General features: G+C 42.6%; 1 protein-coding gene across 10 annotated transcripts in view; it reads right to left on the minus strand.

The window, feature by feature from the left end:
- Nucleotides 1-13,224, minus strand: part of PHF14 (PHD finger protein 14) — a 263,915-nt gene that overhangs the window by 97,105 nt on the left and 153,586 nt on the right. For 7 of the 10 annotated variants that reach the window (XR_011313935.1, XR_011313933.1, XR_011313934.1 and 4 more), the window contains exon 18: nt 2,917-3,034. Coding sequence is in view for 7 of the 10 variants with exons in the window: in XM_069729337.1 (XP_069585438.1) it covers nt 2,917-3,034 (118 nt within the window). In the remaining 3 variants the exon portion in view is untranslated. Of the gene's footprint in view, nt 1-2,415; nt 2,612-2,916; nt 3,035-13,224 lie in introns of those variants that run through there. The other 3 variants (XM_069729335.1, XM_069729331.1, XM_069729332.1) reach the window with 2 other exon arrangements.

Consider the following 13,224-nt stretch of genomic DNA (forward strand, 5'->3'; position numbering starts at 1 on the left):
AACTCAGGATCAGTAATGTATGTACACAGTGACTGCACCAGCAGAATAGTGAGTGCAGCTCTGGAGTATAATACAGGATGTAACTCAGGATCAGTAATGTAATGTATGTACACAGTGACTGCACCAGCAGAATAGTGAGTGCAGCTCTGGAGTATAATACAGGAGGTAACTCAGGATCAGTAATGTAATGTATGTACACAGTGACTGCTCCAGCAGAATAGTGAGTGCAGCTCTGGGGTATAATACAGGATGTAACTCAGGATCAGTAATGTAATGTATGTACACAGTGACTGCACCAGCAGAATAGTGAGTGCAGCTCTGGAGTATAATACAGGAGGTAACTCAGGATCAGTAATGTAATGTATGTACACAGTGACTGCACCAGCAGAATAGTGAGCGCAGCACTGGAGTATAATACAGGAGGTAACTCAGGATCAGTAATGTAATGTATGTACACAGTGACTGCACCAGCAGAATAGTGAGTGCAGCTCTGGAGTATAATACAGGAGGTAACTCAGGATCAGTAATGTAATGTATGTACACAGTGACTGCTCCAGCAGAAAAGGGAGTGCAGCTCTGGAGTATAATACAGGATGTAGCTCGGGATCAGTAATGTAATGTATGTACACAGTGACTGCACCAGCAGAATAGTGAGTGCAGCTCTGGGGTATAATACAGGATGTAACTCAGGATCAGTAATGTAATGTATGTACACAGTGACTGCTCCAGCAGAATAGGGAGTGCAGCTCTGGAGTATAATACAGGATGGAACTCAGGATCAGTAATGTAATGTATGTACACAGTGACTGCACCAGCAGAATAGTGAGTGCAGCTCTGGGGTATAATACAGGATGTAACTCAGGATCAGTAATGTAATGTATGTACACAGTGACTGCACCAGCAGAATAGTGAGTGCAGCTCTGGAGTATAATACAGGATGTAACTCAGGATCAGTAAGGTAATGTATGTACACAGTGACTGCACCAGCAGAATAGTGAGTGCAGCTCTGAAGTATAATACAGGATGTAACTCAGGATCAGTAATGTAATGTATGTACACAGTGACTGCACCAGCAGAATAGGGAGTGCAGCTCTGGAGTATAATACAGGATGTAACTCAGGATCAGTAATGTAATGTATGTACACAGTGACTGCACCAGCAGAATAGGGAGTGCAGCTCTGGAGTATAATACAGGATGTAGCTCGGGATCAGTAATGTAATGTATGTACACAGTGACTGCACCAGCAGAATAGTGAGTGCAGCTCTGGGGTATAATACAGGATGAAACTCAGCATCAGTAATGTAATGTATGTACACAGTGACTGCACCAGCAGAATAGTGAGTGCAGCTCTGGGGTATAATACAGGATGTAACTCAGGATCAGTAATGTAATGTATGTACACAGTGACTGCACCAGCAGAACAGTGAGCGCAGCTCTGGAGTATAATACAGGATGTAACTCAGGATCAGTAATGTAATGTATGTACACAGTGACTGCACCAGCAGAATAAGGAATGCAGCTCTGGAGTATAATACAGGATGTAGCTCGGGATCAGTAATGTAATGTATGTACACAGTGACTGCACCAGCAGAATAGTGAGTGCAGCTCTGGGGTATAATACAGGATGTAACTCAGGATCAGTAATGTAATGTATGTACACAGTGACTGCTCCAGCAGAATAGTGAGTGCAGCTCTGGAGTATAATACAGGATGTAACTCAGGATCAGTAATGTAATGTATGCACACAGTGACTGCACCAGCAGAATAGTGAGTGCAGCTCTGGGGTATAATAAAGGATGTAACTCAGGATCAGTAATGTAATGTATGCACACAGTGACTGCACCAGCAGAATAGTGAGTGCAGCTCTGGAGTATAATACAGGATGTAACTCAGGATCAGTAATGTAATGTATGTACACAGTGACTGCACCAGCAGAATAGTGAGTGCAGCTCTGGGGTATAATACAGGATGTAACTCAGGATCAGTATTGTATGTACATAGTGACTCAACTTTTTATATATAATTTATCATGGTGTTCATACATGTACTGCATAATTTTTCCTCGAATATTCACAGTTGCGGACAGCACAGTGATGGATTTGCAGATGATATGCTTAGTGGAGATGACTTAATGAAAGCTTAGAATCTGACATGAATAAAGGTCAGTGACCACTATTAATATCACACATTACTGCTGTTGTATAGAAGTACATATACGAGATTTCCTTCTGTGATTGGCATTGGCTCTCTAATAAGATAAGAGATAAAATCCAACATTTCCGGAATATTTATTATTTTTTTTGCCAATTTATAAAATGAATAACAGTTCAGCTAGAAACCATGAACAAGCTGCTGCTGATGGATCCTCCGTTCTCCGAAATTACGCTCCTGATGGCCAAAGATGAGGACCCTTCCCCGGGAATAAGCGGATTTAGTCTGAGAGCGGACAGTGTATATCGTCTATGGATGGTTCCCGAGCCCCAAACTAAAGGTTCCAGAAACGTAGGTAACAGTTCACACAGGAAATAACATCATCCGCACTTACAGAGGATCCCAATGCTTGAATAAAGGAGGTAAAATGTAAGGCAGTAAAATGGCGCAAGAGATGATCTGAAATGAAGAATGAAACAACCTGTGATGGAGCTGTGGAAGAAGCCCCTTATGCCTATATTCACATGTTCAGAACACGCAGTTTTTTTGTCCAGATTTCTAACCAATCTGCGGAATATATACAGGAAAATGGAGATTTGATCAATTTTGCTCGCCTTGGAGTTACCACTGCTGCCTCTTACAGCAGATCCGCGAAATTACCCTGCAAGGGGTATAGCAAAAATCTCCCGGAATGTCACGAGCGGCGGCTGTGAGCTCGGACCACCGCCGATCTCCAGATACATTCTCTAGATCTGGGCACTTACTTTGGAAGAAGAAGAGTCACATTCCTGGCAGATCCATCCGTATCCTGTCTGCTTTGGGGACTTTTTGAGCGGCGGGTCCAGGCAGCCAAAGTGGTAGCAGAGTTTACATTCATCGCACCTGCAAGACAAGCAGAGAGACACGGATGTAGCTACGCTTCTGAAAGTCACGAGGGAGCAGCTCACGTGGCGGGATAGGACCTGGGGCATTTATTGGGGATGTGGTCTCCTGTTTAAGTTTACCCAACCCAGTACCAAAAAATGCTCGCCTTAGGCACACGTACAAGAATACTATGTTGGCAGACTCCTCATTGTGTGAGCTCTGCCCTTACTGAATGGGGGTGTTTGGTAAAAACAAGTTATCACCTATCCATTGGTGGAGGTCCACCCACTGCAGCCTAAACTAACGTCCCCCTGCTCCACTCATTGCTCGCGGCTTTTTCCAGCAGCCACATAGAGGATACATGTTGTGGTGGTTGGCCATCTGACCTTCTACTCCATTTTAAAAAGGGAATAAAAAAGTGTCCAATCTGCCGATCGGTGTTGGTCCAAGGAGTCGAACCCGCACTTTTCAGCAAGTTATCACCTATCCATTGGTGGAGGTCTAACCACTGGAGCCTAAACTAACCTCCCCCTGTTCCACTCATTGCTCGCGGCTTTTTCCAGCAGCCACATAGAGGATACATGTCATGGTGGTTGGCCATCTGACCTTCTGCTCCATTTTAAAAAGGGAATAAAAAAGTGTCCAATCTGCCGATCGGTGTTGGTCCAAGGAGTCGAACCCGCACTTTTCAGCAAGTTATCACCTATCCATTGGTGGAGGTCTAACCACTGGGCCTAAACTAACCTCCCCCTGCTCCACTCATTGCTCGTGGCTTTTTCCAGCAGCTACACAGAGGATACATGTCATGGTGGTTGGCCATCTGACCTTCTGCTCTATTTTGAACCGGGAATAAAAGTGTCCAATCTGCCGATCGGTGTTGGTCCCAGGAGTTGAACCCGCACTTATCAGCAAGTTATCACCTATTCTATGGATAAGTGATAATGGGGTTGGAAACAAGTTAAGTTTTGATTCCTGCTGCTCAAACCAATCACAAATCCAAAGAAAAGTCTTACCGCTCTCACATGGCATCACTCTGATCCTGAGAAAGAGAAGTTGCAGGATTGCCCCATACATCCCAAAGTGCCAAACTTGATGAGCGCTCACTCTGTCAGTCTCCTAGACACAGACAAAAATAGCTGCAGCTTCATACCCCTCCTCTCTTTCTATTAGTGCTGTCATGTAAGGGTACACTACTGTATATAGATCTGTCTAGTACAATATCTGACCTCGCGTGTCCTTTCCAGCTCTCCGTACCGACCATAAAATCAAAAGATGCATTTCCACGCTCACATACAAGGAGGAATAAAATCTGCAGCTGCATCCCCCTCCTCCTCTACTAGTGCAGAGAAGCAGACGCCCAGTGCGATGCACCAGATACTACACCAGCAACTAAAATCTGCGTCTGCTGACTGCATTCAGATTGCAGCTCCGCAGGTGATTGGAGGACATTGGATATTGGAGATATTTGCTGCTGGTTTTAAGACACGAGACATGTCAGCAAACAAGCCATAATTATAAAGAGGCGGTGGAAACATAGAAGAAAAGACTGAAGCAATATCCTGCCACCGGGAAAGGACAAGTGAGCTGTTCTATATTTCAATATTCCACAATGAGCTTTAGAAAGGTCATTCTGCTGGAGATATATGTGGCCATTCTTCCTCTCATTACACGGCAGGATTGTTATGCCGTACACATCACCTCTCCGCGCCTATTAATGAAGCTGGAATGATGTGCTCGCCCTACTGTAATCCACGAAGCTGGAGAGAAGGCTTCTCTGCTCACATCCTCATGGACAGCACCATTACTGACAGTAATTAAACCAGTGCGGGACTTTAATAATGAGATTTCCCATGAGATGCAATCACATGCGGTGAGGAAAATAAGTATTTGATCCACTGCAGATTTTGCAAGTTTTCCCACCTATAAAGAATGGGGAGGTCTGTAATTTTTATCGCAGGTACACTTCACCTCTGAGAGACAGAATCTAAAAATAAAATCCAGAAAATCACACTGTAGGATTTTTACATAATTTGCATTTTATTGCATGAAATAAGTATTTGATACAACAGAAAAACAGAACTTAATATTTGGTGCAGAAACCTTTGTTTGCAATTACAGAGGTCAGACGTTTCCTGTAGTTCTTGACCAGGTTTGCACGCACTGCAGCAGGGATTTTGGCCCCCTCCTCCATACAGATCTTCTCCAGATCTTTCACTTTTCGGGGCTGTCGCTGGGCAATATTGAGTTTCAGCTCCATCCAAAGATTTTCTATTGGGTTCAGGCCTGGACACTGGCTAGGCCACTCCAGTACCCTGAAATGCTTTTTATGGAGCCACTCCTTAAGTTGCCCTGTCTATGTATTTCGGGTCACTATCATACTGGAAGATCCAGCTACAACCCATCTTCAATGCTCTTACTGAGGGAAGGAGCTTGTAGGCCAAAATCTCGCAATACATGACCCCATCCATCCTCTTTTCAATACAGCGCAGTCCTGTTCACTTTGCAGAAAAGCACCCCCAAAATATAATGTTTCCTCCACCATACTTTGCGGTTGGGATGGTGTTCTTGGGGTTGTACTCATCCTCCTTCCTCCTCCAAACATGGAAAGTGGAGTTGATACCAAAAACTTATGTTTTGGTCTTACCTGTCCACATGACCTTCTCTGGATCATCCAGGTGGTCATTGGTGAACTTCAAACAGGCCTGGACATGTGCTGTGAGCAGGGGGACCTTTCTTGCCCTGCAGGATTTTAATCAATGACGGCATAGTCTGTTTCTAACGGTAATGTTTAAGATTGTGGTCCCAGCTCACTTCAGTGTAGTTCTGGACTGATTCCTGAACTCTCAGAATCATCCTTACCCCACAAGGCGAGATCTTGCATGGAGCCCAGGACCGAAGAAGATTGACTGTCATCTTATGTTTCTTCCATTTTTTAATAATTGTGCCAATAATTGAGACTTCTCACCAAGCTGCTTGCCTATTGTCCGGTAGTCCATCACAGTCTTGTGCAGGTCTACAATTTTATCCCTGGTGTCCTTAGACAGCTCTTTGGTCTTGGCCATGGTGGAGAGGTTGGAGTATGATTGAGTGTGTGGACAGGTGTCTTTCATACAGGCAATGAGGTCAAACAGGAGGCTTCTTAAAGAAACACTAACAGGTCTGTGAGAGCCAGACTTCTTGCTGGTTGGTCAGTGATCAAATAATTATTTAATGCAATAACATTTTATTTAATTAGGTAAAAATAACACTGATTTTTTTTTTTTAAGATTCTGGTCTCTCACAGTTGTAGTGTAACAATAATAGTGTGCAATAAAAATTACAGACTTCTCCATTTTTTCTAGGTGGGAAAACTTATAGAATTGTCAGTGTATCAAATACTTATTTTACCAACTGTGGGTGCGAGGGTCTATCGTTTCCGTTTCCATAGTCCTACTTTTGCATTCCTGATAGAATTGCGGATAATGAAGGATGGCAGTGGTTGTAGAAAAGCCATCTCTTGTTCTGCTCCTCCTCCGCACATAACAAGGGCATGCTCAAAATACACCCTCTGGAGCACACGCTCCATCTACAGCACGCTCCCACTAGTGCATGTTCCTCACATCCTCCATTTCATCTTTAGAGCACCTGACCCTTCCCTTCTTCTTGTCCCACCCTCTCTCCTTCTAGAGCACGCACGCCCAACACTCTCCCCTTCCAGAGGACGCTTGTCCCACACTCTCCCCTTCTAGAGCACGCTCGCCCCACGCTCTCCCCTTCCAGAGGACGCTTGTCCCACACTCTCCCCTTCTAGAGCACGCTCGCCCAACACTCTCCCCTTCCAGAGGACGCTTGTCCCACACTCTACCCTTCTAGAGCACGCTCGCCCCACGCTCTCCCCTTCCAGAGGACGCTTGTTTCACACTCTCCCCTTCTAGAGCACGCTCGCCCAACACTCTCCCCTTCCAGAGGATGCTTGTACCACATTCTCCCCTTCCAGAGGACGCTTGTCCCACACTCTCCCCTTCTAGAGCATGCACGCCCGCCCAACACTCTCCCCTTCCAGACGAAGCTTGTCCCACACTCTCCCCTTCTAGAGCACGCCCGCCCAACACTCTCCCCTTCCAGAGGACGCTTGTACCACACTCTCCCCTTCTTGAGCACGCTCGCCCCACATTCTCCCCTTCCAGACGATGCTTGTCCCACACTCGCCTCTTCTAGAGCATGCTCGCCCAACACTCTCCCCTTCCAGAGGACGCTTTTCCCACACTCTCCCCTTCTAGAACACGCACACCCAACACTCTCCCCTTCCAGATGACACTTGTCCCACTCTCCCCCTAGAGCACGCTCTACCCACACTCTCCCCTTCTAAAGCACGCCCGCACCAGTCTCAGCTTCTAGAGCACGCCCGCACCAGTCTCAGCTTCTAGAGCATGCTCGCCCAACACTCTCCCCTCCTATTGCATGCTCATCTCACAATCTTCCCTTATAGAGCATGTTCGCCCCCCACACTCTCCCTTTCTAGAGCACGAACGCTCCAGGCTCTCCACTTCTAGAGCACATTAGCCCCCACACTCTCTCCTACAAGAGCACACACGCCCCAGGATCAACCCTTCTAGAGAATGTTCGCCACCACACTCTTCCCTTCTAGAGCACACTCCATGCACACTCTACAGGGCATGCTCACTAAACTCTCCAAGACAAAACAATACGACCTTGAGCTCTTTTATCGATGTGCCTGCTATAAGGCACATTTATGAAGGAGATGAGTTGGGGACGGCTCATCTCCTCCTCCACCTACCTGAGGCAACGACCTCTGCACATGATACAGAGAATGCTCATTACACTCTCTCATAAAAGAAAATTTGTGCCATTTTTTTTTTACATAGATTTGTTATATTCATGTGCCTGCTGAAAAGTAAGAAATGAAGTAGATGACTTGAAGGAAGTTTACCTCCTTTTTCATCTCCAGTGACCTCCCCTCATGTCATAGCGCATGCTCACTATAAATTCCAATAAAAGACAGTGTGACATTATTTTGACTTGTTTCCTCGTGTCCATGTCCTTGCTAGTAAAGCAAAATTGTTAAAGGAAAAAGAGATGGAGGCAATTCAGCTCCTCCTACAACTCCCAGCAAACTGCTGCACATTGCACAGAGCATGCCCACTACATTCTCCTATCTTAGAATGTAAAATTTTCTGAGACGAGCTTCAGCAGCCAGAAATGGCTACTACAAAGGGAATGGAGGGCTGCTTTTCCTGCTCTGTTTACTGTGCTCATCCGTCCGTCATTGCAGCTGATTTGTGGAGGTGCTGGACCGCCATCATTCTGATATTGATTACCGTACCTACATGAATATTTTAAGCCTTAAAAACCCATTTTACAGATTTTTGCCGGAAAATCAAAAAATAAAAAAAAATTATGGCTTTTTTTTCCAATATGTAAAATATTTATACTGATAAATGGTTAAAAACGAAACATTGGTGCTGAAGAAACAAACGGCAACTGAGCTCTCCAACAAGAAAACCCATCACCCTGAGACCGAATGTCATGTAATTTTCCGCTCAAAATTAGTTAGTTCTTGATCGATACAGTTGATCCTAATTGTACAATGTAAATGAGATAAACAAGATAATGACTGAGAGGAGGAAGGGGGAAACTCATTTTATTTACCGCGCTTCCCAAGTCCATCCAATTTCATTACAGTGGAGGATATCTTATCAGCGAGCCTGCAGAAGGCTAAATGTGCACACCAGGGGCCTCACTACACTACGTGCACGGACAAAGCTGCCGCAGAGCCAAGAACCCGACATGACGGATGAGGATCAGACGGGCGCTGCTCGCGCTAGGAGAGCAGATGAAGAATTCACAGAGTGGTCGAGATGTTTCTGTATTTGTAATTCGAGTAATAATAACAGTCTGTGAAATTTGACAATCCAGTAGGAAGAAATATTAGGTTTATGTAGGTTAACAGACATAGGAAACAGAAGCTCAGACACTTAAAAAGCATGATAACATGAAGAAAAGGGTCACAGGGTGAAGAACACAGTGACAGGTTGTGACAGGTATGAAGGGGGCTAATATGAGGAAAAGCTCCTCTATCCATGTCTGATATCCCTGGAGATTGTACAGGGGAAAAGAGGATGGTGACAGGCTGTAAGTAGGGGGATAACATGAGGAAAAGTTCCTGTATCCCCTTCTGATATTCCTGAAGACGGTACAGGGGAAGAGATGACGGTGACAGGATATAATTAGTAAGAAGGGGGATAACATGAGGAAAAGTTCCTGTATCCAATTTTGATATCCCTGGAGACTATACAGGGGAAGAGATGATGGTGACAGGACGAAATTAGTAAGAAGGGGGATAAGATGAGGAAAAGTTCCTGCATCCCCTTCTGATATTCCTGGAGACTGTACAGGGGAAGAGATAACGGTGACAGGATGTAATTAGTAAGGAGGAGGATAACATTAGGAAACGTTCCTCTATACCCTTCTGATATCCCTGGAGACGGTACAGGGGAAGAGATGATGGTGACAGGATGAAATTAGTAAGAAGGGGGATAAGATGAGGAAAAGTTCCTGTATCCCCTTCTGATATCCCTGGAGATTGTACAGGGCAAGAGATGACGGTGACAGGATGTATATAGTAAGAAGGAGGATGAAATTTGTAAAAAGTGGGATAACATGAGGAAAACTTCCTGTTTCCCTTTCTCATATTCCTGAACTCTATACAGGTGAAGAGATGAGAGGGACAGGATGTAATCAGTAAGAAGGAGGATAACATGAAGAAAAGTTCCTGTATCCCCTTCTGATATCCCTGGACACTGTTACAAGAGAAGAACTGAAAATGACAAGCTGTGATTGCTAAGAAGAGGGATAAAATGAGGAAAAGTTCCTGCATCTCCCCCTTCTGACAACTCTGGACACTGTACAAGAGAATATATGATGGCGACAAGCTGTGATTGCAAAAAGATAACATGAAGAAAAGTTCCTGTATCCATTTCTGATATCGCTGGAGACTGTACAGGGAAGAGATGACAATAATATGCTGTGATTAGGAAAAGGATAACAAGAAGACAAGTTCCTGCATGTCCTGCTGATGTTACTTGAGGCCATGCACTGGGATAGATTTACTTATCCATCATACACCATCATCAGGGAGGCGTCTGATTGGCTGCAAATGTATTCTGCAGCAGCACAACAAGCCCAGACATACAGCGAATGTCACTAAAGGGAATATGTCAGCAGGTTTTTGATATGTAATTTGAGAGCAGTATGATGTAGGGGAAAATCTTCAGATTCCAATGATGTATCACCTGCTAGTCCGCTTGCTGTCATTTTGATAAAATCACAGTTTTATCTGCAGTAGATCTAGGAGAGCTCTGAATGCTGAGCTCTGTATGACCCTGCCTACACCTCTGACTGGCAGTTTTCTGTGTACATTGTACATTGACAGAAAGCTGCTTATCAGTGAGGTGGTTATACACAAAGCAGGAGGACTACAGGTGATATCTAGCCCTGTAGGAGGAAGGCATGAGACACCTGTAGTGATAATCTCCTGCTGATAAACTGATTTTATTGAAACAGCCACACCAGCAAATGAAACATCATTGATATCTGGGTCTCTGCCCCTATATCATATTGCTCTCAAATTACAGAGAGATTCAGAACTATTTGTGTTAACAACGATCTTCAGTGTAATAAAAAAGAAGGAGCGTTGATCCGGCCCCCCACAGAGCCCTGATCTCAATATCATCCAGTCTGTCTGGAAACACAAAGACACAGAAGGATTTGCAGAAGCAAAAATCCACAGGAGATGTGTGGTCAGGTCTCCAAGATGTTTGGAACAACCTCCTGCTGATATCCTACTAAAACGATGCGCAAGTGACGAAAAGAAGTGATGAAGGCGAAGGGCGGTCACCAAATAGTGATCGGATTTAACGTTCGTTTTTTGTCCATTCACTCTGCGCTTTGTTAACTGATAAAAATGAATTAATTACAGTGAATGGAAATATTCTGATCGACATTCAGAATCTGAAAAAATATACAGACCTAAAAAAAAATCTCACAAAGCAGGGATTGCTAGAAGTATATCGAGCCTACGGAATCCATCATGAGCAAAGTACAACAGCGGAACACTCTCTGATTTGATACAATGTATCAGTGTCGGGAATGTGTGAGTCTACAATGTGTACATTTCACTTATGAGACACCTGATGAAGACTACATTAGCCGAAACGCGTTGTGTGTGCCAAGTTTTATGTTTGGTAGCTCCAACAATTTTTTTTACACATATATACTATATATATATATATATATATATATATATATATATATATATATATATATAATTTTTTTTATCCCTGATGACACTGTTGATTTCTTGATTTCTCTTGGAATTTCCTTCATCTAGATGGAAGCGCCTTCCAGGATCCTCCATCCACAACTTCTTACGACAGACTTTACTGATCCCAAGGGAAATTGTAGTATTACTACAATAAGTGTTATATTGTATTAATGTAGTAATAACCAAGGATTGTCAATCATCAAAATAATATGACTGCAAGTGGGGTCTTGGAAAAAGTGCAAGATCTAGACCCAGGCAATTGTGAGGATCTAATCACAGAAGATTGCAGTTTCATCCCCCCCATTGTAGGAAGTCTGGACATTTACAGAACATAAGTGAATGTATCCTTAATGAGTAGGCGGAGGAGGAAGGAAAAGATAAAGATGCAAGAGATCAATGAAGCAAAAGAAGAGAAACCAAAGGAGCCCAACACAACATCACCTCAGCTGCTGCCCCAGCCTCTAATTAGCCTAATGATTCATACCCTGAGCACAGACACATGGCCGAGGCTCACACTGATGACATCATTAACATCTGGTGAGCAAGTAAATGCAAAAAAGAAAGCAAATCTGTATATATTATACATTAAATCTAACTAGGAATTCAAGAGACACTTCATGCTTTAGCAAAGTATATAGACGGCATAAAATGCTAAAATACATGAAAAATTAGCGTTATATTCTAGTACATAGGAGCAGTATTATAGTAGTTATATTATTGTACATAGGGGGCAATATTATAGGAGTTATATTCTTGTACATAGGAGCAGTATTATAGTAGTTATATTCTTGTACATAGGAGCAGTATTATAGTAGTTATATTCTTGTACATAGGGGCAGTATTATAGTAGTGATATTCTTGTACATAGGGGCAGTATTATAGTAGTTATATTCTTGTACATAGGAGCAGTATTATAGTAGTTATATTATTGTACATAGGGGGCAATATTATAGGAGTTATATTCTTGTACATAGGAGCAGTATTATAGTAGTTATATTCTTGTACATAGGAGCAGTATTATAGTAGTTATATTATTGTACATAGGGGGCAATATTATAGGAGTTATATTCTTGTACATAGGAGCAGTATTATAGTAGTTATATTCTTGTACATAGGAGCAGTATTATAGTAGTTATATTCTTGTACATAGGGGCAGTATTATAGTAGTGATATTCTTGTACATAGGGGCAGTATTATAGTAGTTATATTCTTGTACATAGGAGCAGTATTATAGTAGTTATATAATTGTACATAGGAGCAGTATTATAGTAGTTATATTCTTGTACATAGGAGCAGTATTATAGTAGTTATATTCTTGTACATAGGAGCAGCATTATAGTAGTTATATTCTTGTACATAGAGAGCAGTATTATAGTAGTTATATTATTGTACATAGGTGCAGTATTATAGTAGTTATATTATTGTACATAGGGGCAGTATTATAGTAGTTATATTCTTGTACATAGGAGCAGTATTATAGTAGTTATATTCTTGTACATAGGAGCAGTATTATAGTAGTTGTATTCTTGTACATAGGAGCAGTATTATAGTAGTTGTATTCTTGTACATAGGAGCAGTATTATAGTAGTTATATTCTTGTACATAGGAGCAGTATTATAGTAGTTATATTCTTGTACATAGGGGGAAGTATTATAGTAGTTATATTCTTGTACATAGGAGCAGTATTATAGTAGTTATATTCTTGTACAAAGGAGCAGTATTATAGTAGTTATATTATTGTACATAGGGGGCAATATTATAGGAGTTATATTCTTGTACATAGGAGCAGTATTATAGTAGTTATATTATTGTACATAGGGGCAGTATTATAGTAGTTATATTCTTGTACATAGGGGCAGTATTATAGTAGTGATATTCTTGTACA

The sequence above is a fragment of the Ranitomeya imitator genome, chromosome 6 (assembly GCF_032444005.1).
Source record: "Ranitomeya imitator isolate aRanImi1 chromosome 6, aRanImi1.pri, whole genome shotgun sequence".
Classification (NCBI taxonomy): Eukaryota; Metazoa; Chordata; class Amphibia; order Anura; family Dendrobatidae; genus Ranitomeya; species Ranitomeya imitator.